Source organism: Semicossyphus pulcher, unplaced genomic scaffold (genome assembly GCF_022749685.1).
Source record: "Semicossyphus pulcher isolate SPU_LCO1_2020_fin unplaced genomic scaffold, fSemPul1.0.p SCAF_1, whole genome shotgun sequence".
Classification (NCBI taxonomy): domain Eukaryota; kingdom Metazoa; phylum Chordata; class Actinopteri; order Labriformes; family Labridae; genus Semicossyphus; species Semicossyphus pulcher.
Genome location: NW_027211603.1, coordinates 17784996 through 17812642, shown reverse-complemented (window position 1 = coordinate 17812642; position 27647 = coordinate 17784996). Strand labels below are relative to the sequence as shown.

Genomic DNA, 27647 nt, shown 5'->3' with positions numbered 1-27647 from the left:
TTTGATAATCCTCTTCTATTTTTTATAGCCTATAATAACTTGATTAGGTAAATGGCCTAAAAAGTGACCTATAACTTAAATTAAAAACAGTACATTAACAAATGTACTTGTATTCCACCATTAAAACAAACACACCATCACAAATGAAAAACCTGCATTCAAAAATCTTACCAAAATAAAACAGCAAAATGTACCTAGTAACAAAATTAAAACACACTGCCCAGGCAGAGTCATTTTAACGTCACATAAAATATAATTTTTCATATTTAATTATTAGGTTATTATAACTAATAGATAGATATTTAAAGGGCATTGTAATGATTACACTGGTACGGTGGATGTGTGTGTGTGTGTTTGTGTGTGTAAAACCCCAAACACCAAATCAAAAGTAAAATCACAAAATGCTATTTTCTACCAATTTCTATACATTGCTACAAGACAAATCTTCCACATTAAAAACAACAAAATGTAAATATACTTAGTGTTAAATAATAATAATTAAACCAGTGCAGTATTTGAGTATGTGTAGAATGTAAACTCCTCTGCATGTCATTAAAGCGATGATTCAGGAAATATAACTTCAGCCTCAGTCCGTGTCCGCTCTTGCCTGGTTACATTAAATGTAAAGAGATTTGTGTGTTTATCATAACTTATAGAGCTGTGTGTGTCTATGTTGGGGGGTTGTGGTCGTACCATATAGCTGTAATAAGTGTGTGTGATAAAAGCTTCTAATCCACACATCACATCTGGATGGATGGTCAAGTGCAGTAGAAAGGGGGGTGGGGCTCCACAGAGGACCCTCAATGAAACCAGCAGAGGAGCTCAACCTGAAGAGACTTCAGCTGTCCATCAGTGAATTTCCTCTTTGACAGCCAGGTTGAGATACAACTTTCACACACACACACACACACATCTCACACTGCATCGCCAGCTCTCTACCCTGAAGCCCCCACACACAACGTGACGCACGCACACACACATGCAGCGACAACATCAGTAATCAGTGCAGTTTAATCATATGAGCAAGTGCACGTGTACGTGAGTGACAGAGAGTGAGGGGAGGGAGGGAGGATTAGCACTAAATTATACCTGAGGGAATTTTGACAAAATTATGTTTTCAGTTTTAATTACACTAATGCATCAAACACAAACATGAAGACTATTTTTTTTCAAACCATTTAATTTGTATAAACCCATTCTGTAGAAAAAAAAACAATAACCTTCAGTTGTGTACTCATTAGTAACAGAACCAACAGGCTTCATCTGTAAATGGACGAATAAAGCAGGAATAAAAATAGTCACATGATGAAAACAGTTTAAACAGTGCATTCAACTCTAGACAGCATCTTTATGACAGTGATGACAAATCATTTCATCTAAATTTAAACAATAATACTAATCATTGAAAAGCTAATCAAGATATAAATCAATTCTCTGTCTCATGCTCTCTCTCTTTCTCACACACACACACACACACACACACACGCTCAGGAATGATTCGAGGATGACAGATGTCAATCAAGAACACACAAACTGTACATATAAGCAGGCCGGACAAAGTGAACTGTCGAGAGCAGAGAGGACATCTCCCCGTCAGTTTCCCCCACTCGTACACGCACAACAACGCACACAGAGTCACTCTCACGGCTGAACGTCCAAAATATTCTCAGCCAGGTAGGTGAGTTTGCAGTCCTCCAGTGCTTTGACCAGCCGGCTCAGCTTGGCCGCTCTCCCCTCTGCCTCGATGAAGCGGCTGAGCAGCTGATAGGCTTGCTCATACAGCCCTTCTCTCTCGTACTCGTAGGCCAGGTTGTCTATGGCCGGACCCTTCAGAGCCCGGCAGCTCTTCCCCAGGGCCCTCCCTACGTGCTTCCACTGCCGGCCCACTCCGTTAGAGAAGCTCTGGACATCTGCCGCTGTCAGCATACGGTCCTCTGATGGACCGAAGGATGAAGGATGAAGTAAAAACACAATAATGCAAAGTGTGTTAATTGTGATTACGTAAACATTGGTTTATACACAAGTGTGTGTAAACAGCAATATTTCCAACAATAAGTGATAGATGTGCTGTGAACTTTAACCTCACAGGACATCAACAGGTTTTTCTTGCGTATGTTTGGTCTTTGGTGCATTACAACATTATATTTTACCACCTACTGTATTGGAGTGTAATAGCTGCACATTGAGGGAGTTTGTAATGTGTTGTAATTTTATTATCGGCTGCTGTCATATACTAGGAGCTAAAAGTCTATACAGAGTTTAGACATGTATTTACACTTACATGGTTGCACCTGAAAATGCATTGAATTAACTCCATTTAAACTTGTCAAGCATTAATTGAATCAGTACACTTACGTAAATTGATTTGTACTGAATAGATTTGTTTCTTTTTATGTTAATTTAACAGTTTAAATATGAGGTCAACAAATTTAAATCAATGCAATCCAAATACATTATCTGCTGCCTCTAATCTCTTCCCATAGACTGAACATTAATTCATGAAAGGTTGGATTAGAGCGACAGCGGGCGAACAGCGCTGAATTCATGTGAAGTCAGAAAATCCAACACAAGACGATGTTGGATGTTGTGAACACGGTAACAGGAATTTGGCAGCTCGCCGCAATAAAAAGATGATTTTTGACTGCAGACCAACAAACGATCATGAAGGAGGTTTCAAAACAATGCAACCTTTAGACTGTATGACCACGCAGCAATGACATAGTTATTAAAAATAAATTCTTCTGATGCTTGTGGGTTATAAATCACCAGCAAGTTTTGTTTTTTAATCTAAAATTCACTTTAACACATCCATCCATCCATCCATCTCTATACCGCTTATCCTGTAAACATCCAAAACAACTGGATGGTAATTTAACATTGTCATCGAAACTTTTGCTTCTGCTAAATCTAATGAGAAGGTACCAGCAGCTCAGAAATATACGCTATTCTATTCTCTATTCTGACACCAAGTTTGTGAAGGACAAACCACAAAAGATGAGAAGAAATGTCAAGTTGTCTTGACTCACCGAACACTCGATTCTGAAACTTGAAGCAGTTGCTGGGGACGGGAGACTCTTCCTGTGTGATGGTGGTGGACTGTGGGGCAGGACCGAGGGCCTGATCCTGCAGCTGCTGCTCCAGGTCATCAATCTCCTCGTCACGCAGACGCTCCGGCTGACACAAAACGACAGAGAGCACTTATATTGAATAAAATGAGTGAGAACATAAAGGTGAACTCATCATCTGAGAGCAACAACAATTACTTTATGAAGGGTGATTCCAGTCCTGCTTTGTTAATCTCATGTGTGTCCCATCAGTATACTATATACTAACTGTACACAGCCTGTACTATATTATAATATTATAATGGTTTTAAAGTAAAGATACAAGAAATCTTAATACTTTAACACTTTATATCAGCAGGACACAATCATGTTAATGTACGTGTCAGATATAAATAGTACGTTCAGCCAATCAAATTTTACAGGGGACAAAAATTGTTTAACACGATGGTGATTGAGCCTATGGCCCACTGAAGAAAGCCTTTGCATTTGCAGAAATATGGACCGGGTGTCTGGTGCGCCCAGTTAGTGATGCGTTTTCCATCACCCAGCAGTGGTTGGTCTGTCAGAGAAGGTAGGCGGAGCTAAGCGGCTGCTTTTCAGGTCTCTGCAAGTGTTGCGAGTATACAGTAATCTACGACGGCTGAACAAACAAAGAAAAGATCGATGACTACAGATACAACTTCAACAATAAGTGAGAATCCAAAGAAAAAGAAACACAAAGCGACCGTCAACGAGGAAAATCAAGAGTTACAACTGGAGCCAAATGTGGACGTCACACCTGAAACACTCTGGGAACATCTGGGAAGTGTGCTCCGGCAATTGCCATAGGTGCTGCCAAAGAGAACGAAACTGAGATCATCGAGATTACAACATTAAAGTTTATCTAATGTTTTTGCAGCTATGAGTTGTAGAAATGGCCTCTTTTTGTCAAACTCGTGTAGACTACTGAGGGAAAGAAATCAATTTGTGAAGCGTGTGACAGAATTGAAAACAAACAAACATCCCCTAATGAGTCGTGAACAGGTCATAGTAACTGCGTTTTGTGATATTTTTGTGGTGCCGTGACAGTCTCTTTTAAGGCTTTAGTCACACTTTTTTGCTTGAAGGCTATAATGTGTTGACAGTCAGTTGGTAAGGCAGGAACAAACTTGTATTCATGCGTCTTTGATCTTGTGACTTCCGACCCTAATCTATCTGCATCCAAAAAGAAAACCAACAAGCCTGAATGGTTACTCACATGTCAGCTATGGTAAGTGGGTTCGCTCCAAAGCCTGAATGACCTTGTGCTAATGGTTTGTTTTGGTTGGTTTCTTTTTAGTTCACAACAATAAACTGTACAAGCCATTCATTCCAAGTTGAATCAACAGCTCACTCTGGCAAATTAACAAAATACAACATGTATCAACAGGGTAGTAAACAAGTCAGACACATAACTTCTGCCTCACATGCAACCTGCATTTGATTTAAATGGAACAACTGACCAATCAGAGCGTAACAGGCAGGATGATGAATGGGCAAGTCATCTTCCTATGTAGCTAGCTACCTAGCTATATTCATTGAGAAAGTAAGGGTGGGTAAGATCAAAAAGCTTTACAGGTTGTTGGAACACTTACAGAAAAAACAGCTGCAGATTTAACTAAAAATTATGTAGGTGAGATGCGTCACTCATCATTGATAGGTTTGGCTAAAACAAACAAACGTCCATGAATATATCAGCCTACATGAACCCAATGTCAGAATGATTATTTAGTAAAGAACAAACTTCCATCTTAAAGCTTTAAAAAAGAGACCATCAGAAACATGGAGTCTACCTGTGACAGGTGGATGTGCTTCAGGCAAAGCTCCAGCTTGTCCAGATAGAGATCCAGGATGTGTGTGCTGGCTTTGAGCTGCGTTTCCACTGTGAACTCCTGTGAAAGAGCAAGAAGCCGGCAGGCGTGTTGGGAGAGAGACTGACGCACCGCTCCGGAGCTGTAGCTATCCAGGAACTGTTGACACGCTGCCTCATCCACGAACTTCACCTCCACCCCCAGGAAGGGATCAGCGTCATGGACTTTAAGTATCTCATAACCATCCAGTCCTCCTGCAGAGTCTGAGCAGGGGAAAACACAGATTAATACATGTGACATTAAAGAATAAATGTGTGTTGCCTTATAGATCCTATCTACAGCGCTCACCTACGAGTGTCAGCTTGATGATTTTGAAAACGATTAACTTTCCGTGTTCGCGGTCTTTGAAGAGAGAGAGCAGGTTCACACCAGGACAGAGCGACTGAAGAAACATGACCGCACATCCTGTCCACGGCCCACCGTCCACAGTCCTGTCTGCCATCCTCTGAACACAGATGGAGACACACAGAGATGAGAGGAGATATATCCAAGCAGCTCAGTACATAATAGTGTCTGTGTTTTACATTATGAAGAATAATGTAAACCCGAGGACTATTATCCCTTAACTTTCAAAGAGGTTCAACTAATTCAGAAGTTATCAAACAGCCTCCTGTAACATTTGAAGTTTACTTTTTCTAAATTGTCACATTTCATTGCCTTCAAAGAGATCTGGATGCTTTCCGTTCTCCTCAGGGACGTCAGGGCTGCAGGTTCCTCCTCTCCATTCAGAACTCTTCTTACATTTTCAGTCTTGTCTTTTCTTTCTATTTGTTTGTGTATCAAGCAGTCAGTGAACCATTAAGTGGACGGACGATGTTTTTTATTTTTAACATTTGCGTGACTGTTGCGTAATCTTACTCCATCTCTCCTCCGTTAGCAGAATAAATCAATAGATTTGACTTTAATCTAAGTGACTGTTTTTTTGTGGCTTTTATAGCAAATTTTTTAGGCTTTTTTAGAGGCGCTTTTATTACGTAATACTACAACCATTTCACATGCGGATATTAGAAGACCTGAATAAACCTCAAACCTAAAAAAGGCTTTAACTGCCAAAGGATTAGAGAGCAGCAAGTCATAATATTCATGATTACTCTAAGTATGCTGTGGCAGGAACTTAATTCAGTAAAACGTAAATAAGCAGTAAATTAAATAATAACTTTCTCAGTCAGTATAGGACTCACACTGATGAATGTATTGCTTCATTTACCATCACTGTTGGACAACCACATAAAACAGTGGAAAAATTCACTTTCACTTTTTTTTATCATTGCAACTTCAACTTCAGGAACTGACGCATTTATTTCAACACCTGTGGCTCTGATAAATGATGACATTTCACCTTTTTTGGACATGTAACAGACTAAATGAAATTAATTTTATTCCTTTCTCCACATCATTCATATGTGGTGACAAAAACAGTTGAGACTTTGCACTGACTTTTCTCCTGATTCTGATGTGATCAGATGTTTTATGCACAATATAAGAGGAAATCGCATCATATAACCTCTCAAAATTTAACTGCCTGGTAGTGACAGACACATTTCCTCCTGGAGTTAAAACCACTCCTGTCCTGTGGTCCCTGATATTTGTAGCCTCACTTCACTTTGCCCTTTTTTTTACCCCAGCCTCCTTTTGAAATGCTCATTACATAAAAACATGTTTAATCTCAGCCCTCCCCCCCAGTCCAGCTCCTGACTCCGGTACTCTGAATGAAGAATGAAGCCAGCGCGCTCACTCTTGCTGTTGTCTCCGTGCACAGGACGCAGAGCGCTCTGCGTGGAAAGAGCATCCCTGAGCTGGATTAGATGCATATCCTCATATTTCACTAATACACAGTATGCTTGTCTGTTGGGTCTACAGGAATCTCCACAACTCAGCCAGTATGTAATTATATGCTATCCTATCTATCGGTGCTCTGGAAGTACACTGTGAGATTTGTTCAGCAGCTGTATGAGGATTAAGTGATCATCAGGAGCTTAAAATATATCATTTAGCTTTTGCTGCCAAAAGGCAACCTCGAGTATTCCCTGGACAGCTCGTCTGACATTAAAGGTGGAAATAATATTTCATTCACACAAAAATGTGCCTCCACAAGTTAGGAAAATTACCTTTTAGTTATGAAATGATATTTCTATGCAAGTTATTGTATTACCAAACAGACCCTTACATGATGCCTTCAAATAAAGGAAAACCACATGGCATGTCAATTAATTTCTTCATTATTTTTTCATCATCAAGCTGATAATGTCACTGTTTGAGGTTTAACCAAAAAGGTGAGGACAAGGTGCAGACTTAATTACTTAATTAAATAAAACAAAATATAAAACAAGGCAAAACAAAAGGCGTACTCTGGAAGAGTCCAGAGGGGTATTGCACAAAAGTAGAATAAAGAAATCCAGGATAACTGAGAAAGCCCAGCTTGACCTAGTTTAATCTGCGCATCCTGGCTGAATTGGTGCACGTTCAAGGCATTCTTAAATAGACCACGGGATCGATCACAGAATCACGGATGCAAAAATGGAGAGAAAGACTCGTGCATCATACTTTTCATCAGCACAACAACAGCTCCTCATGGAGATATACAAAGAAATGAAACACATAATTAGAGAAAAAGGAAATACAGCTGCTATAATTAAAGAACGAGAGAAAGCCTGGCAGACTGTAGCGAACCGGCTGAATGCGTAAGCAGTGCAAAAATGTACAATTAATAAACAGTGCTCCACTGAAACTGTCATCATTACAATTAAAGGAGTTACTTTTCAAGTCCAATAATTAACAGTTGTACATTTTGCCTTAAATGTGGCAAGTGGAAGTGCATGTTACTCAGGAAATGTTGATTATCATTAAGATCAATTGCAAACAATTATCCACAATATGTGTCTATTTTTATTCTGTCCACTATTTTCATCTATCCCATGTATTTATCTATCATTCATTAAGAACAAACTTGTCAGGCCACAAAAGGACCTGGCAGCAAGTCAAAATTAAATACAAGATCATTTTGCAGGCTGGTAAGTGACTTGATTGTTGATAAAAATGTACAAATGAGGTGAATCGATCTGCTGACATATTTTATGTCTCTATGATTGCAGTAAAAAAGGCAGATAATCGGGCACGGGGTACGGCCCACCGACCCAGGAGTTCACTCCAGCAGAGGAGCTGGTACTGGATGATAATAAAGGGAGGCCAGTGATGGAAGGGATCCCAGGAGGGACAGCCACTGACTCTGTCCCAGTGACAGAAACTGGCCTCTTCATACAAGGCACATTATTGCAATACTACTTATCATGAAACACAATCAAATAATTATATAATGTGTACTGTCTGACTTTGGCTTCCCTGGCAGTATCTGGTAACACAGTCACACTTTTGGAGCCACCAGAAGATGATCCAGTGACTCCTTTCTATTAAAATCACAGGCTTGGCATGTCCTGTCCAAAACGTTAATACAAGTTCTATTGATGTATGTATACGGCAGGGGGAAGGCACGTCTGCAGCTGTGGAGAGCACTTGTGCAGATGATTAAGAGAATATATAACTGCACTCCAGAGGGCTTGAGGTATCATGTCAATTTTGTGGAAATATCCTGCTTATTTAGTCCATAATGAATAAGAAGTCAGTGACGTGGAGCTAATACAAAATATCATATTTGTAAGGACCCAGACACTGCACAGCAAGATCAACAGCCTGGTAACATAGTGAGTATTGCCTTAAGTAAATCTAGATTATGCACAAATCTTTCTGTGCTAACTGACAGGTGTTTTACAGAATTCACAAAGCATCAGACAACTTTTTTTTTTTGTCTGGTGCTGAATCTTTGGACCCAGCAGCCTACATAAATATAGAACTCCATCCCCTGATCATCTATACCTCTCAGTGAGATATTCATCTGCAAAGGCCAATGGGTCCGACTTGTCCCAGACAGATAAATGTTCATTAGTTATTTGTGAAAAACTTTTTTCCAAAGTTCAAATTGCTTGTTTTTACCAACCAGCAGTTCAAAACAAAACATTATAAAACAGAGAAGTAATATGAATAGTGAAAAGTAATATGAACGCGGTACATGCAACATAGAAATCAGCGTAAAGTTAGATGAAGCCCCATGTATGAGCAGGATAAAGGGTTGTATGTATCCTCATGCAACATGCCCACGGCCCTGAGAGGAGGTCACATCAGGCAGAATGTGTGTCGGTAAAGTACGGTTTAAATGAGAGGTTGACATTTTCAAACCTCTTTCCCACAGGAGACAGATAGATAGATATTTATATTTAAGTCATTTACTTATTTTTATTCTAGTTAATCGTTCTGCACCAAAAATCACGAAAACAAATTCCTTGTATGTGTAAACCTACTTCGCAATAAACCCTCATTCTGATAGACAGACAGACAGTTCTTCCTCAAAGCAATACCTTAAGATTTGATTGATCCGACTCAAGAATCTTTTTAGTCAATTTATCAAGAGATCCACAATATCCTAAATTTGTTGTTTGCAGCGTAGTGTAGATGAGCTGCAAAAAACATCCTTGCACACAGCAATTTCAAAATTCAGCTGAAATCAAATCAAGTCACTCTCTTCCAAAGGTTTTTTGTATGTTCACAGGCTTGTGCTTGCTGAGATGCAGAGATTTCATAGACAAAGCATTGACCGTGACTTTTAAAGCTTTCATATGGCCATACAAGGGCGTGTACGTATTCTATTGAGACAGACAGGCAGTTACAGGTGGTTTTTTAGGTCATAACACGTGAAGTTAGCTCGTAAACGTGCCACAAGAGTGAATAATTTAAGAGTTTTCAAAACCGCATTAAAGTTTTATTCAACCGACCGGAAACAAGAATCGTCCGTGATAAATTAAAAAAAAAATGCATATTCAAATGAAAGGTTAAAAAACACGGTTGGGTTATCTTGTGGTACAGTTTGTGTTGATAAACCTCGCGTACAGTAGAAGTAAAACTTCGGCCACCGTACGACCAAACAGACCGCTGAAGTGTGACTTGAAAGCTACAAGACACAACAACCAGACGGACGTGCTTTTAACATTTCATTTTATAGCTTCCCTTTGAAATATCCCTTAGCTGAAGTCGGTACAAACTTACCTTAAAACTTCGTTATATTGTTCGGTGACTCTTCCTCCTCGGGGATCACACCCACTGACACGGTAAAGACCTTCTGGGCTCCCATTGGCTGAGAAGAATGAAAGAGCACTCTGATTGGTGGAAATCAATATGTCGCCCGGGGCGAACATCATGACAGGAAGGAAGTGTTTTTTTTTTCTATCATGCTATAAGCATACATATGTTGGACATATCATATCAGCTAAATATCTTTAAATTTAACATGTCTACGTGGTGATTTCTTACAACTGAAACATCATCATTAACGTAAGAAGCTAAATTGATTGAGGAATTGATAGTTCAAATAATCAATGATATAAAACATAAAGGAGGTGGTACAGAGCGAGAGTCAAATCAGTGGCGCCGTATTTTAATGGCATCACTAAGCTGTCGATTTTAACGATTACATCGATTTTTTCCCACTTCCCTTTGATTGACATACAAGCCCGGTTTTTCTGCAGTGTGTTAATCACCACTGCGGTTTATAAACTGTTTCCATTCGTGTTAACATCTGCGAACAAGCTGCCATAAAAAAATCCATAAAAACGCAAATAACATTGATAGCCTAGGCAAGTCACAACAATGAATGACAAAAAAGAACATTGTTACTTGTAGATTCAACCACTGATGCTTAAATGAGTGATAAATATAGATAATATTGCCAACTATTTTTATTACCATCATTCATTGTTTAATTGTTAATCGTTGAGGTAAGTTATCAAGCAATAATTCAAAAGTATAACTGGATCCAGTTTGTCAGGCAAGATCTTTCTTCACTTTTAAACCTTCATGACAAAAATGTATTTAAGTGCTGGGCTTACGCCATTTAGAGATATTACTTTTGGCTATGGGGAGCTACTTTTTTCCAAAACATACAAATTTTCAAATCAAATCTAACAAACAAATTCTGTAATGGTCCTTGAGGAGGAGGACTGCATCATTCCTTCATATTAAAAAGTTATGTTCCAGCTCATGCTCAATGATCACAGATTTAGGTTTTAACAGTCTTTCTTAAGTGTACCATGCAGCTCCATAATGTTGTCCTTAGCAGCTGAACTAGGAATAATTAGTACAGAAAAATGTCAAATTGTCTCCCAGGTACCTTACAACTACGTACTAAGTGCTCAATGAGTAGGCAAGCAGCTGTGATTCCTTGTATGTTGAGCAACAAAAAAAGTCAAGAAACCCACATGATTGATAAATACATTTATTCATAGTACACAAAAGAGAAGTCATAAAATGCTCTGCAGGAAGAATCACAGGAGCTTTTGTGGTTGACATGTTTGACAAATTTGAGGGTTTCTTTGTCCCTGTAGACAAGGGCGAGGGAATTGTCCTCTGGATACACGGTCAGAAGCTGTGAGAAAGAGGAAATCAAACCAATGATGAAGCTAATCACTCAAGTATTTGCCACACGTGTACAATTACAACATATAGTGTGATCAACACTCACCTCCTCATCCTCTTCATTAGCAACGTAACACGTGAAGCCCCCAAACTCTGACTGCCAGTCTATGAAAGAAAGTTTTTGTCAGAGTCAAAACATGGCTTGATAATAAGATTATTTTTCTTACTCTGTGTGTGTGTGTGTGTGTGTGTGTGTGTGTAGACTCACCAGCACAGCCAAAAGGCAAAGCAAGATCTAAAGCATACTCTGCTCGTGCTGCCTCTCCATCGTGCAACAGAGTGTAGCTGCCGTGAGACCATCGTCGCAGTTCACCACAACATACAGGTGTGCTCAGCTCTAAAGAACAAACACGTGTCAACACAGACATACAAACAGTTGTTGGAGAAGTGATCATCTCCAACTGACACACACCTTTCTCTCTGCTTGCGTTTGCTGATGGTTCAGTCGAAGATCCGGTGGCTTCTCCATCCCGTTTGTCATCTTCCTCCTTCTTCTCCCCGTTCCCTTCTTCTTTGTCCTCATCGTCCTCATCGTCCTCATCAGCAGGACACAGGTAGTGCAGCCGAAGGCCCGTGAAGTTGGAGAGAAGCAGGAAAAAAGCCTCTGAATGAAGCAGCTCCCAACATGCACTCACACACTGCGGCAGAGTATCCAGAGAAGCCACCTCACAGCATCTAAATGCACACAAACACATTTAATCACAGTCTTAAAATATGCTTAACAGAGAACAAATAAAATAAACACTATTAAAGTTATCTGTGAAACATGCCCAACCTCTTATTGGGCGGCCCTCTCTTGGTCCACTGTATCTGAGTGAGTCGCAGTGCTTCGCTCACCTCCCTGAACTTCTCCTCCTGTACGACACAAACATCATCAGACAACAGCGACAAGTGGAGATGAGCGAGGCAGAAAACACGAGTGGAAAATAACCTTTAGAAAATCTTTGAGCTGGACTTCAGAGCTGTCTTCAAATTCCTCCTGGACCTGCTCTTGGTGGGATATGTCCAGGTACACTGGATTGACCCACTCCAGCAGCAACATTTCCTGTGATGGAAACAACAAACTACATGTGAGCAGAAATATTAACTAACAGTCTGTTGAAGAAATTGTTTGAAGTTAGTTTCTTGTATACCAAGACATGCTATTGTTGTGATGTTAGCTATAGTATCAAGTTAGTTGTAAGTATTTCTGTCTGGAGCTGTTGTGCTGCCTTTTCCTCTCTGCATGTTAGCTTTGCAGCAGCAACTGAAGTGACAGTTTGCTAACTTAAAGCCTAGTTAAAGTTAGTTATGTTTCTTGCTGTGTCTTGTTACAAGTTGTTTGATAGCTATGATCCTATGAACAATGCACACAGTATTAAAAATACTTCTCCAATATTGCATAGTCCAACTCTAAATATGAGGTTAAAGGGCATTCGTCTAGCCTAGCATAAGAAGTCACTGCTTCCTGCCAAGAAAGCAAGAAAGAGTCCATAATGTAATATAATAAACAAGATATCATTTGTTTATAAGTGAGATTTAGATGTTGGGAGGTTACCTTTGGAAAGAGCCAGGCTAGATGTTTAAGTGTTCTAAGTTATTAGGCTAAGCTAACCAGCTGTTGGCTGTAGTTTCATCTTAAACAGACACATGTGAGAGTGGCATCAATCTTCTCATCTAACTGTGGTCAAAACAGTGACTAAGGATATATGTCAACAAAAGTTATATACTAATATACTATTTTAGTATATACTAATATATATGTATACTAATATACTCATTATTTGTGAATGTGTAACCAAACTCACATCTCTTGGTAAATGTGGGTTACGTGGGATGGGGGGCTCTGTGTGGCGAGGAGGACGCTCCAAAGATGGTCCATGAAACCAGCCACTCAGAGAGAGACGACACTTGTCTTGTGTTAAAACTTCAGACACCTGGAAAAACAAAACCCAATCTTCAATCACAGCTACTTTTTTGGTACAAAGGTGCTTAAAAGGAGGAGCAGGTATTCTTACTTGGTGAAAGGAGACTGGAGAAACTTCAAAGAGGACAAGTGTGTTCAAAGACGGTACGAGCGATTTTACGATACTCTGCGGTTGTAAATTACCTGAAGGATGAAAATTTTAAAGACTTATAATAACTTAAAGCACAGAAGCACACACACACAAGGCCATATACTCACTGTCTGTCGTGTAAAGGTCGAGGGTTCCTCCATCGCTGCTCTCCCATGGAGGCACAAGATACAGGATGAAAGCAACACGCCTCCCCTCCAACTCATCGTCATGACACAAGAGAACATCTACAAAGAAAAGACAGAATGATCAGGATTAAAAGAAAAACAAATTTAAATGAGAGAAGTTGTCAAAAATAGGAGAGAAAGAGACTAAAAATATAACAGTCCTTCCTGCAGGGTTGAAAATAAAGCTCACCTGTGTGTTCATATTTGGCACAAGAGATATCCACTGTGGGCTCCAGCTCAACCCCCAATACTTCCCCGAGCCAGGAGCGGAAAGGCCCAAACAAGGCCGCCCTGAAGACACAGAAAAATGTGAACTGCACTTTATGTGCATTTCATTGTGTATAGACAGAAACAATAAGGCTGAAGCCCTTTACTTTGTATAAAGCCCACCATGAAGACAGATTGTTTGACTGCTCAAACCGACCATGACATTTTGTTGTGACATAAATAATAGATGAACACAAGAGGAGGCCGTTATTGTGTATCTAATTATGGTATTTATTCTCCAGGGCTCTGTTTCCTCAGTAGGTGTAGCACCGTATAATCACAAATCAGTATTACAGAAATTATGTTTCTCACAGGTTGTCATAAATGTAATGACAAATATTATTCTTAAATAAAGGAAAGATTTGATGTTGTTTTGCTATGTGTGGAATGTATGAGTCATAAGCTGCTCACTAAGCTCATGTCATTCGTGATTTTTATGTTGTGATCTTAATATTTGTTGGACTTGGTTCAAAAAATTCACCCCTGTGCATGTCTGACAGGTCTTACTGCTCGATTATTCTACATTAACATATTTGTTTCTTGTCATCTGTTTTAAAGCACCAACATTTACACTGCTGTAATAACTCTCAGAACATTTTACAGTACAGTCTTAGCCTGCCAAATGCAGATGCCTTTAAGAGGCAGCATTAATAAAGGAAATGCCCTAACTGGGAGGCCGACATAATCTCTGGCTCCACCTGGTGGAGCTGATGAACCAACTCCAAAACGTCCCACTAAAACTAGGCCAACAGCATTCAGCATTTCAGGCTTGAGATTCACTTCTGCTCATCTCAAAACAACTGATTCTAAACTACTTAATGCTGCACAAACTGATGATTATAGAAATATTTTGACAAAATTTTTAGCAAATGCTGGGTGTGGTCATGACATCAGCATGCCCTCTAAACCAGATGATTTTTTAAAAGATTATTTTTTGGCCATTTTTGCCTTTATTGATGGGAAAGCTGGAGATAGAAAGGAAATATTGGGAGAATAGGTTGAGGGATGACCCACAGCACAGGGCCGACGAGTTGAACCTGCGACCGCCGCATCAAGGACTGTAGCCTCTTTGCATGGGACGCCGGCTCTACCCAAATTGCCTTGTTAGACCTAATAAGTAGCTAATAAAAGCAGCTCTTGATAAACAATGCCAAGATTAGGTGCGAGTAAAAAAAAGCGTCTCATTCTGTCAGGAAGCAAATACTGTACGACAATGCATCTTCTTCACACTTTTTCACACTATGAGAGCGTCTTAAATAGTCAGAACCAACCATCATCCACACGACATCCTACTCTGCATGTCATCAAAACTCACACCGACATATATGAGGTCTCTTATATGCAGTAAAACAAGGCCTTTTATCTTTACCTCAGTCCTGCGATGTATGGCTCCATTCTCTTTCTCAAGTCATCAGACTGTATTAGAACAACAACAAAAGTAAAGAAAAATAAGACAACAACAAAAACACTCTGCAGCAAAAAAGAAAGATCAGTTTGATAGCCACCTGTTTAAATCTGTACAGATCGTTTGACTTCTCGTGGAAGTTGAGTCCCAGTAGCTCTTTCTGCAGGTTCTCTATGAAGGTCTCACTGCTGAGGAAATTCCTGATGATGCAGTGAGGGAAAGGCTGGCAGTCCAGCTCCAGATCCCCTGCTCGACATAAACAAATAATAGATCATCCATGTGATTACTTGGTAATTTTTTGAGGCTCCTGTAAATATGACATATCAGCAAAATAATCATTGTTATGTCAAACATGATAAGGTTACTACAGAATTGTGACGAAGGTACAGAGTGAGAGATGAAAGGTAAAACACAACTAAAAATAAGAGTAATCTTAAGTAAGGTATAATTTTTATAAATCATAAAGTCCACCTGCACCAAAAGGTTAAATAGATTAAAAACGAGTCAATATTGTTAATATCAATTATCATTAGTAGTTTTTAGTTTTATTGCCACCACTGTTTAATTTAATTTAGTCTTATCCCTAAGTACATTATTAAGAAGCAAAAAACGTAGTATATAGGAAATATACATGTATAGCATGCATACATAGACACACACACACACACACACACACACACACATTATATATAGATATATATATATATCTATATATAGCTCTATATCTATATCTATATATAGCTCTATATATAGATAGATAGATAGATAGATAGAGAGAGAGAGAGAGAGAGAGACTATATATACAGTACATGGTAAAATTGTATTTTCACATAGTTAAAGGGATGGTTGATGGAGGTACATGGTATTAAACTGGTGTCTTCTTTCTCTTTTTTTCTTTTTGTACTTTTTCTAGTTAATTATCTAATAATTACTTCAGAGAGGTAATCTGTCTTGCTGGTCACGTCGGGACGAAAATGTAGGTAGAAAAAACAAACACACCAGATACAACCTACAGCTGGAGACCAATTGATGATCTGGGAGTTTTATTTTCAACCGTGTTCTTTACTTTCTAAAACATCCCACTGTCTCACATATATTTGTTATGTTTATGACAAAGCACGGTTATAATGTACCAGAGCAAAAGTGACCCAATTTCTGACTAACTGTCAGTTCATTAAGCTTTACGTCGGATTTATAATGTTATTATGGTTTCTTCACTAACCCTGGCTGTAGTGAGTCCTCTGGCTCCATGCCTTCTTGACAGACTTCTTCACCTGCTCTTCTTCTACGACTGAACAAAGTTCAGCTGTTTCTACACAAGTCTTCTTTTTCTTCTTCTTCTCCGTTTTTCCACACTCGTCAGAGAGTCGTTTCGAGGCCATTATATAAACTGCCCGGTCTAAAAACGGATGAACACGCACTTTATAAAGAGCTTTGACAACATCCACATTGGTAATGTGCGAATGTGAAATGGCTCGTGCGTCGCGGGCGAATGACGTAATACAAGATTGTCCGAAGTGCCCTAAGTCAAGACTGTCAGGCAGCAACGTTAACTGAAAATAACTTTGTTAAATTAAAGTTGTAGAAATTGACTGAATAGATCAGTTGTGTTTTATAAAACACTCTAAGGAAATGGGTCAAAAAGCTGAGTTATATCTGATGTATGTTTCTAAAACTACATTTTGAAATACATATGTAATGACAGACAAAGATCTGATTTTGGGCTTATATTCGAGGTAGCGGTTTAATTGTGAAATGTACATGTTTGCACCTTTTACATAACAAAATGTAAAATTGGAATGGTTCTTGAAAAATGCTGGTGTTGTATTTATAGTGAACAATTAAATTAGATTTCCAAAGTTTAAAGTGAAAAGTCTAGAGTGCAATCCTGCTTTGCTGCATTTACAAATGAAATGAAGACTTTTCTTAAAAACACATCGATAAATGCCTCTATGCATCACATTTTACAATTATTTTGTTTTTAGTGTGTAGTTCAGTCATTACTTTGTTTTGACAATCAGACCATTTCAGGCTTTACTTTGAATGACAAGTCTCAGCCTTTAGGCTTTCCAAAACATGTACAAATTGAGTTAAAAACAATAAAAACATGTGTATACATACAAGCCCAGTATGTAGCTCCAAGTTCTATTAACGCATTGTTGTGATTGTTTTCATTAGATTCGCTTTAACCTTACAGTGTTATAATGCTGCCCAGTGAGTGCTTGAGTGACTCCAGCCCCATATGACCCTAAACAGGATAATGGACGCATGGATATTGTATCATAAAAGCTACATTCAGAAATTGACAGTCAGTTCAATTAACCTTCATATAAAATTACCCCTTGTGCTTTAGGGGCAACAAATATGCCTCTGTTTTACGTTTACTAAGGAACTTTTTAATTATCAATCAGCAACTCACTTATTTTTTGAGCTTTATAAAAACATACTCAAAAGGACAGCTTTATTAAAAAGAAAACAAAAACACAGCATTGTTACAGGTTAAAACAACAGGAAAGTCAATGATGTTCTTTGTTTAATCAAACACTGGCCTCCACTTAGAGGACATAAAACCAGATTCTTTGCACACTGGAGTACAGACCTGTATACTACAAAAGCTAGCATTTTTTAAGATTAAAAAAAAACCCATACACATGACATTTTCATTTTCTTCGAACAGTATAAACACCCCCTGTGAAACATGACAAGCTTTTTCTTGTGAAAGTTGAGCAAAAGATGAGATGTATTTTTTCCACCACATTGTCTCTCATCTTCACTCAGACAGAGCTGCACTCACAGAGACAGCCGGATTACTTCAGTTCACTCAAGTTAGTTGTAGATGAAGTTGAACCTGGAAAGAAATATATATTATTAGTAAAATTCAGATTATGTTTAGAGATATGTTTTCTTCTCTGTGAAAAGGTCACCTCTGGGAGTTTTTGACTTAAATGTGCGCTAAGGATTAGTTTATTAATCAATAGGCCCCTGATTTGATTGTTGTATTTTTGTTGGTTAATAAGACACAAAGTCCTGACAATATTGTAACACAATTCCACTTATCTACACATGGTTGAAATGTGTGTGTCCTTTCCTGCTCTAAGAGACCAACAGATCATCCAAATTATTCTATTCCTTTGTATTAAACCCTTCTCAGCAAATTTCGGTCAAAACATGTGGTTTATTGTATTCATAATTTTATTTTGCTGCCTTCAATCTTTGTCTGTGAATATTGTGTGTACATCATCGTATGCTTGCTGATATGTATAAATAAGTGTGGCACAGGTTCAGTCAGTGAATTTGGAGGGACTTCAGTGTTGTGCTCAGGACAATAGGATGAATATTTATCAGGGCTTTTTAAAACGCACCAGTAGGCTTTGTACTCTTTGTGCCACCTTGCAGCACAGCTGAAGCTTAGTCGTGCCAACAACTGAGTGCCTCCACTGTGGATGAAATCTCTACCAGGTTGTTACATTTAAAAAATATTTGAATTGCTTGGACCAAAATGACAGATTATACAGATTTTGTCAGCAATTAAAGATAATAGCTCCTGGAGATAGGCCATTCAGTAATAATTTTTGATTAGAGCCCCTACAGATTCTAAAATGTATTCACTGTGACAATAACGACCAAACACACACAAAAGACATGAACAATACCTGCTCAATAGCTGTGGTAGACTGGAAATTATTGGTCCATATCCAGGTGCATTGTCATAGAGTTCAAACAACGGTGCTGCCACCAGTTTATAGTTCTTTGGGACAGCAAACAGCGCTGTGGAGACATGAGACACAGGTTTCAAAACAAGAAGCAATGTTGCCACCTCTCCTTTACTTATATTTATACCTCCATCTATTTGTTGGCTAATGAATTTAAAAGCTACAATACAATAATTTCACAAGTGACATTATGTTATACTGACCTTTTTCCTGTAACTGAACCAGGAATAGTTTTTTATGCTCCTTAGGTTTGGTGATGTGAGCTGGAATATAGGGATACTGCAGGACAAACAACCTTAGATCAGTTCAGATTATCATACACAGATACAAACTACATTTTTTGTACATTACTGATTGACTGCAGAGATTTTCATGTTTTATTCTGGCTTTATGAAGCAGAAAATGGAAACCAGCTGCAATATGTTTTAGTCAGTAACAAGTGTCTGGTCTGAATTGTACTGTTCAGTGTACTTGACAAGTGCATTGGCAAGCAGTGAGTCATTTCACAACCTGACGCAACACACCTTTAAAACATCAAGGTTGCTGCATTTTCTTTGAGAGTTTGACATTTACCTTATACTACAAATATTATTAGATTATCAGTAACAGTAAAAAACTGTGCCTTACATAAAACTTAGAATACATTGTGTACATATTTCAAACCCCATTGACTACAACTAGAATGTTTTCAGTTCAAATATTTGCTCCTTCAGTTAATTAAATCTGTGCTGTCTCTGTGTACTAACCTGTGGAGGCTCAAAGTTGGGGCGCCACCAGTTGCCGATACAGTCATCAATTACCCAGTCTTGCTTCACACCATCCTGCCGTCCGAGGATCTAACATCCAAACAAAAGTTTACATAAACTCTTCAATCAGCACACTAACAAGAGGCAGAAACTGTGCTGTAATGTAGGTACCTCCGTCATCAGGCGTTTCAGACCCTCCACCTCGTCTTCTCCAGGACTCAACTCTCCCCCGGGTCTGCAGGAGGGCAGCAAAAACTGTTCAGCAAAAAAACCTTCTGCTGCTTCATGCAGGAGCAGATAAATGATAACTACTCACAGTTTGAAGAAAGTAGTTCCCAGCTGCAGAAGTAGCACATGAGGCAGCCTGTGTTCATGGACGATGAGAACTCCCTCCACTGTCCTCCGCATACCCATTTTATCAAACTCTTCCCGCATACGCTGGAAGCGGGCGGCCACTGAGCTATCCTTCTCATACAGAGGCTCCTTAGTGCCGAACGTGTAGTTGGTCAGAGGGTATCTGTACAAACACACGCATGAAGTCAATGAGCATGACGAGAGATCACTACAGTGTGGTTTACACCTGCATGCTATAAAAATTATAAGCTGTAATTTAATTGTGTTAACTTTGAACTTTGTGTTGAACAATGTTGTGGAGAGATATGTAGTGTTACCCTCCTGTGCAACCTTTTTTATTACGTTTAACTGTTAATTGTATTTTCAACACAACAATTTGTTTTAATTAACAATATAAATCTGCATAGGAATGAGGACATTTATCTGAGCTGGCTGAAAAAGTCAAAACTGCTGGTCCTTATATTTGCCAATGCAGTTGTAATTATTATATTTACATGATAACAATAACATCATCAATTTGCAGTTGGTTGTTACATTTTTTAGTTTCAGGCACAAAGATAATTGATCATTATTAAAGAAATTTCTTACCATTCACCACTTTATAGACAAAATGTATCGGGCAAAGAAAATTTGACTATAGGGGCAGATGATTATTTTTATTATAATGTTTTTCTTGCTAAATTTTTTGCCACATAAACTGTAATTGTTGAACGTATGTTAGATTAAAAAAAAACGTAATAGATTTCACAAATGGCCCACGGGAACATATTTATAATGCTTGTTAAATTTTAAAATATTATTAATAATATTTATTTTACTGTAATTGTGGACAAAAAAAGCTGAATATCTTACTATTTGAAACGCAGAAACCAGTGAAAATTTGGCGAATTTCTTTAAAATAAATTAAAAATAATGATTAATGCTAATCAAAATAGTTTACATTTACAATTATTTCCAGTGGATCAACTATTTAATATACCGCCAAATAATGTAACTCTTCATTCAATATAAGATAATTATTAGTTGCAACCACAATGGTACAATTTTCTGAAACTATGTTGCTGTTGGATGAAATAAAGGGCAATGCGTCTACGTAAAAAACAATAGTTATATTTGAAATGATCGATATCGCCAAGCCTGATAAGGAAGCAAAGTTATGCCTGGCGTCAAACACAATGAGCTAACTGAGCAACATGAGTTTTCGGATTTATCGTCAGGTTAAGTATAATAACGGGCACATTTTGATACTGATATCGGCTGCATGTGCAATCATGTTACTATCATCAATTGACCACACTTCCAATGCACTCACAGGTTGATGGTCCTCTCCAGTGTGAGCGGTTTTGCAGGCCCGGTGATGTATTTGTTCCCAAATTGAACTGCACCGCCGCGCGGCCAGCCAGCGGCCGAGCGGTTTGGAGGCACGACCGACATCTCTACCGTGAGCACGACGATGCTGAATCCTCCCGCAGATAAACTTCTGCCGGTATTTGTTTCGAAAATCGCTTAATGATCTAAATTGCAATAGAAATTCTGAAGACTAGTGTGGGTAGTCCACAACAATTTCTCTACCGTGGTTTCCCTCGGTCCTCCTCTTCCGGGTGAAGTGTGGCTTTTTGAGGCGATATCCCCGCCAGCGGCCCCTGTTGGTCTGGAGGATGAACATTAATGATTTAGTCCACTTTATATTGTTGTAAACTTACAATTATTGCTATTTAACTTTGATTAGCCTTAATGTTGATGATGTGCGTTTTTATAATTTTACATATTTGTACATTTCATCATCCGGACCTGAAACGGCCTGAAAGAGTGAGCTTTATACAGTTTTTAACTGGAAAGTCTAACCAATATCCAATTATAGATCGGACTAAGTTTATTTCTCTATTTCTTATGAATTAATTGTGGTTTTTGAATATATCAGATATAATAAACATATAGCCAATGTGTATTTTTAAACCATAAAGAGCTTCAAACAATTTTAGCTTGAAAGTTCACATTTAGCATCTCATGGTTTTCCTCGGTATATTGACTTTGCTCATTGTCATTAGGATAATCAAATCAAGTTCAACATTGTTGAACAGTGTCAGAGATATAAGGCCACCTGTGGTAATAACTGAGAAAGAGCTCAAGAAAAGCTAGCAAGACTTTTAGAAATAAAGTGTTCACACATAAAAAAGCAGAAGGAAAGACTCAGTCAATTCAATAATCCATTTAATATTCATAACTATGTCTTTTATCCATCTATTGTAAACATGGTGTATTTAACCACAGTAGTTGTCTTATGGTACATAATCATACGTGCAATGCAAAAATTCAAACAGAAGTTAAAAAAGGACAAAGACACTGCTGGATTTGTTGATTACATCACACCAAAGGGATCTTAGTTCTTTGGTCCAGTGGCCCACCCTCTGTGGTGTGCTGCTGTAATGTGGTGGTCCCTGTAGGAAGTGCCATGGATCGTCTCCCCTCATTTTACCCTATACTGTGGTCTCTCCTGCCCATCACAGTAGTTGGTCCCATTTTAAGCAATTTGTTGATTCTTGAATTACTTCTCACCATCAGACTTGGCTTCTTCTTGTTTTTGACCTTCTATCAGCCCCTCATCGCCATCTTTCCCTGATGAAGGTTTGGCCGTTCCCACTTCTGTTTTCATTGTGTGGTCTTCAGGTTTCACACTTGCTTCCTGCACTTTTTCACTCATCTCTTCACTGTTGACTAGAGCATGTTTTTCATTTTCATTCTCGCTCTCCTTACCACCATCAACGACCATCTTGCTCTCATCCATCTCAGTTTCCTTGCTCTTCACCATCTCAATCTTCTCATCTGCTGTTAAAAATAACAAAACACGCAATTCAACTGACATCTCCATGCATGTTAAAGAAAAGAAAATACAAGCCAGCAAGCTTACATTTAACAGATCCTAAAACTTACCTGTGCCCTTCTTTGCAGGCTCTTCACCGGCTCTGTCTTCAGGAGACGTCTGTAACTCATTATCTGGACCTGGACTCTCTTTAGAAGGTGTTGCACCGGTCAGATGGAGAGAAGTAGAACTTGAGTTATCAGTCGTGGGGAGGTCAGAGCTAGTCGGCATGAGGGTAGTGCTCACGCTGTTAGTGTGAGGTGGGTCTGAGTCAGTCGTAGGTGGAGAACTAATTGCAGCTGCTGTTGCTGAACTGGTGGTGGAGGTGGAATCTGAGCGGTTTATACTGGTGGTGGTGGTGGTGGTGTCTGTAGGGTTTGTTTCACTGGATGAAGTGGAGGGGGAAGAGATATCAGCTGAGCTAGAGGTGGCTGGGTGAGTAATGGTAGAAGCAGAGTCAATGCAGTCGGTGGATGTTGGACTTGTAGTGGTGGTGGTGGAGATGGTGGGAGGAAGGGCAGAAGAGATCAGGGTGGACGGAGAGGTAATGGGGGCGACAGGTGAAGCTGTAGTTGTGATGGTATCACTTGAGTCAAGAGGTGGAGATGTTTTAGTGACTGATGAAGCTAAAGTTACACAGATAGTGGAGGTAACTGAAGTGGGATCATCACTGGTCTCAGTGATTAATTTGGTGGTTGTAGAAACAACTGATGGTGTATCTGATGTGCAGGTAGAAGGTGAAGAAGCTGTGGTGGTGACAGAAACAGCTGCATCAACACCATTAGCAGGTGTAGCATCAACTGAGAGAACATTGGATTCACCGGACAGATTTGTTGCTGCCGTGGAAACCTGGATTTCGTTGCTGGGAGCAGGAACAGTTTCCGAGGTGGAAATGGAAGGCGTAGTTATTGTTGAGTTGGAAGTGATGGAGATGCTTGGAGTAATGGACTCAGAGGAAGTGGTAGTAACTGAGACAGTAATGGGTGGCTCTGTGGGTGTAGTGGTGCTTGTAGAGGTGGGTGGTTCAGCGACGTTAGCATTAGCTTCAGGTATGCAGGTCTTGCTGTCGAGCTGTGTTACATTGGTGGGTGTTGTAGCTACAGCAGGAGGGCTAACAGAGTCGGTGCATATGTCTACGTCAGAGGGTGGTGCAGGACTGGAAGGGGAAGTTGTAAGATTGGTCGAGTCAGGGGCGGAGTTTGAGATTGTCGGTACAGTGGGCGTGGTGGTAGCGGTGACGACAGGGGTAGACGGAGCTGCAGCTGGACTCAGTTTAGTGGGAGTGTTTGTCTCCGCTTCCTGTATTTGGGCGAGCTCGTTCTCAGGTGTGTTGCGGCCGGATGTGGTGGGGGGCGGACCGGGCTTTATAACCGGCTTTGGAAGCAAAGCGGGTTTCCCAGCGGACTCATGCGCTGAGACACTTGGGCGAATTTGATGCCTCGTATCTAAAGAGAAAAATAAATGTTCAAATACTTAGCTTCATGTTACGCAATGGAAGAAATTCAGTGTTTGTGTTTGTGTGTTACCTGAAGATGCAGACATTGTTCGAGGTTTTGTGAAAGTAGGTGGCGGCTCAGGTTTACTGTCAATGATAGTTCCTGAGGCACAAAGATCATTTACATCCTATGTTAATGAAGGGATTAATTCACTTCTTAGTCTCTATAATAGCTGTAGAACAGTCTTATCAGCCTAAGAAGATATTAAACCTTTAATGGAGAACTGATCCATGTCAAAAAGCCTCTCCTTTTGAAACAAATCCCTGAAGTTTGAAGATTAATTTAGTTCCATTAACACTACGATGGAGCGGAGACGGGTTTAATCATATTAAAGATCAAATAGATAAAAGGACATACCTTCAGATTCAGCTTTTTTCATCTCTCCTTCCTGAGTCTACAAAAATAAAAGAGGTATTTAAACACCTTTGAAGAGTCGTACAGGAAACAAATCTATACTCAAACCTGCACATTCACATACCTGTGTCTCTTCTGGCTGCGCTTTGGAAACTCCAATACGCTGGAGCATGAGATGGAGTTTCTGTTCAAAGCTATGTTGGCCTTCCAGCTGTTTCTGAAAGCAGCAACAGTAGAGTGATGAGTGCTTTTCAAAACTTTCTACGGGTCTGAATGTAAATGTGACATAAACTCTACTAGCATTCACCTTTCCGGTGTTTCTGCCATAATTAGTCCCTGCACCTGCTGATCCAGACAGCAGAATGAGAGACTGGGACTTTCCCTCTCTGAGAGCTCGGCGGGGAGGCGCCGTGTCACCTCTCAGCGGTGGAGCACCAGAAACAGGTGCCTCCTGATCAGCTGACTCTCCAGCGTTAGCGCTGGGATTCTCTTTTGCCTTCTCCTTTTCATTCTCCTTGTCTTGCTCCTTGACTCGGTCCTTGTCTTTTTCTTTCTCAGCTCTGGCAGCCTCTCTCAGCGGGCGGATGAAATCCGCGATGGAGGCTTTTTTGGGACGACCATCTTGGCTGGTTTCTGACTTCAGACCTCGTCTCTTCTTGAGTGTAAAGAAATCACCCAGCTTCCTCCTGAGCGTCCTGGTCGGCGGAGGACAAGGGACGGAGCTGGCAGGAGCCACTTCTTGCACTGTGATAGTTTCCTCATCTTGCTTTTTCCTACGTGAAGGATCATATATCAGATCAATACTGTGTGCGTTTAGCTTGTTGTGTAAGTTTATCAAAGCAGCATTGTTAGTATTTTGGTAAATATAGTGGAGCTATAAAGAGTCTGCTGGTGATACTCACAGTGTATCAGTAGGAAGTACTCTCTTTGTAAAGAACTCCTCGACTCCTTCATCTACTCTCCCCATGTGCTCAAGGACTTCATTTTCACTCTCTAATATTGTCTCCTATTTATCACACACACAGAAAACACATATATTTTACAGCAAAGATCAAACAAAGTGATGTTGAAGAGCAACGTGCATCATATCTAACTTTACATTACATAACTCTCACTTCTGAGAGTACCCACACACTCTGGCTCAGTGTTTCTCCTGCCTGTATACGTGTATTTTGGTTTGAATCTCTCCTCCAGCCGTGCTACAAACCAGCCTCCTGGGACTCAGTTGCTCAGTAACGTACAATGGGGGGGCGTCACTGGATTTTGCATGCCGAAAGGAGGCAGGATAACTCATTTTGCCCAATGTAGGTAATGTGATATTGAAATTGCAGCGATTCACTGCTGCATCATCCTGATCATATTAACATCTGTGCCCACAAGTAGCAATAAAACACAGGAGAACAACTGCAGAGCACAAATTCAGCAGAAGTCAACGTTACATGATCTCCTGTCAGGGGAGTGACTGTGTGTCTACAGCCTAATAGCTCTGTGACAACATGACCAGCTCAGTGGAAAATGGAGATGATCACATAGACACGTTTTAATACAGTCCTGTGAGGAAGAAAAAAATGCCAGCAGCCTTTTCAGTGAGACACATTCACACACAAAAACCAAGAGTGGCTTCTTCAAACAGCCGGTGAGCGGTATAAAGGAGCTCCCTCAATCAAACAGGGACCAGGCATCTTTTACAGCACCCCCCTCCGTCCTTCCCTTCCCCCTGCCTCTCCCCTCTGTACCCTCTTGCATCTCTCCTCTCTCCCTCCCATTTTCTCTCCTCACACACACACACACACACTCCTTTCCCTCACACTCCATTTTTCCAAAACCGCTCTCATCCTCCTTCACAGTACCTGCGGTCTGCTGGGACGGTAGTTCAGTTTCTGTCGGTGAGGTCTGGGTCTGCTCTGGGTGTAGTGCCTGAGCGCTGGTCCGCCCAATGGCAGCTCCATTGGGGAGACACGGCACGCTGTTGCTGTGGCTCTGTTGCTGAGGCACGGTTGCTAAGAGCAGCAGCAGTATGTAATGCCTCGGCTGAGGTGGGAGGGGCCAGACCTCGCCTCTCTATGCCCCCTCCCCTCTGAGAGGAAGACCATGAGAAAAAGATGGTGATAAAAAAAAGAAGAGGGAGGGAGAGAGAAAGGGATAAAGTGACCACACTGACATTCGTTTCATCTATGGATCCTGGCCTGAGACAAGCTCATATAAATGAATACACTGCACTGGAAATAGCTGAAATGAACAAAATGTTCTATTGGTTATGTAACAAATTAATAATTTATTTTATATGCGGAAAATATGCTCTGAAATGCTGGAAGTGACAGGTTGACCTGGTAAATCATTCAATCACTATAAAGGTATAAGAATACAGTCTTATAAATTTCAGTGGGAGATGTCTCAACAATAAGAGAGAGGAAACTGCCGAAATATTCATGAGAGGATTCTTGGAGAATCAAGCAAGCTGACTAACTCTCAAAACCATGAAATACGAAACAGGCCAATTTCTATGTGATTAATTATAGCCTTCTACTAACTCCCCTGGGTGGCATGTGTAACAAGTTAAATGGAAATAGAGTTACCTGGTTTGAGCATGTAGGTTTCTCTTTTGAAACACTTTTTAAAAAGTGTATCTTTCTAACTGGTTCATTAAAATTAATGATCGAACATCTCTGTGGGGATCATGTTTCCTTTTCTTTATGTTTCTGTAGGTATTTACATATTTCAGAAACAAGTTGTCTAAAGAGTTTCCTTTCTGGGTGGT

At 39.8% G+C, this 27647-nt stretch overlaps 4 protein-coding genes across 5 annotated transcripts; all 4 read right to left on the bottom strand.

Annotated features, from left to right (window-relative positions):
- Positions 1 to 1183: 1183 nt before the first annotated feature.
- tradd (tnfrsf1a-associated via death domain) lies at positions 1184 to 10100 on the bottom strand. 2 transcript variants are annotated; one of them, XM_069661857.1, is made up of 5 exons: positions 10049 to 10100; positions 5243 to 5399; positions 4877 to 5157; positions 3027 to 3174; positions 1184 to 1934 (listed from the first exon to the last, which is right to left on the bottom strand). In XM_069661857.1, the coding sequence occupies exons 2-5, from the start codon at positions 5394 to 5396 to the stop codon at positions 1642 to 1644; spliced, it is 876 nt and encodes a 291-aa protein (XP_069517958.1). In that variant the 5' UTR covers positions 5397 to 5399; positions 10049 to 10100; the 3' UTR covers positions 1184 to 1641. The 2 variants fall into 2 exon arrangements, with proteins under 2 accessions (XP_069517958.1, XP_069517967.1); XM_069661866.1 differs by having other exon boundaries at positions 5247 to 5399.
- Positions 10101 to 11273: 1173 nt separating this feature from the next.
- Positions 11274 to 16837, bottom strand: ogfod1 (2-oxoglutarate and iron-dependent oxygenase domain containing 1). Its single transcript, XM_069660673.1, has 13 exons — positions 16589 to 16837; positions 15467 to 15612; positions 15331 to 15377; positions 13885 to 13985; positions 13638 to 13754; positions 13471 to 13562; positions 13261 to 13389; positions 12405 to 12518; positions 12249 to 12328; positions 11886 to 12148; positions 11682 to 11810; positions 11520 to 11578; positions 11274 to 11423 (listed from the first exon to the last, which is right to left on the bottom strand). The coding sequence occupies exons 1-13, from the start codon at positions 16746 to 16748 to the stop codon at positions 11274 to 11276; spliced, it is 1587 nt and encodes a 528-aa protein (XP_069516774.1). The 5' UTR covers positions 16749 to 16837.
- Positions 16838 to 17094: 257 nt separating this feature from the next.
- Positions 17095 to 21766, bottom strand: nudt21 (nudix hydrolase 21). Its single transcript, XM_069657921.1, has 7 exons — positions 21492 to 21766; positions 20142 to 20342; positions 19997 to 20060; positions 19826 to 19915; positions 19283 to 19358; positions 19020 to 19134; positions 17095 to 18214 (listed from the first exon to the last, which is right to left on the bottom strand). The coding sequence occupies exons 1-7, from the start codon at positions 21611 to 21613 to the stop codon at positions 18193 to 18195; spliced, it is 690 nt and encodes a 229-aa protein (XP_069514022.1). The 5' UTR covers positions 21614 to 21766; the 3' UTR covers positions 17095 to 18192.
- Positions 21767 to 22384: 618 nt separating this feature from the next.
- Positions 22385 to 26903, bottom strand: LOC138593534 (uncharacterized). The gene is made up of 8 exons (XM_069664595.1): positions 26740 to 26903; positions 25792 to 25895; positions 25197 to 25662; positions 25014 to 25106; positions 24893 to 24929; positions 24566 to 24637; positions 23111 to 24484; positions 22385 to 23005 (listed from the first exon to the last, which is right to left on the bottom strand). Exons 1-8 carry the CDS (start codon positions 26836 to 26838, stop codon positions 22725 to 22727), a joined length of 2526 nt encoding a protein of 841 aa, XP_069520696.1. The 5' UTR covers positions 26839 to 26903; the 3' UTR covers positions 22385 to 22724.
- Positions 26904 to 27647: the final 744 nt, after the last annotated feature.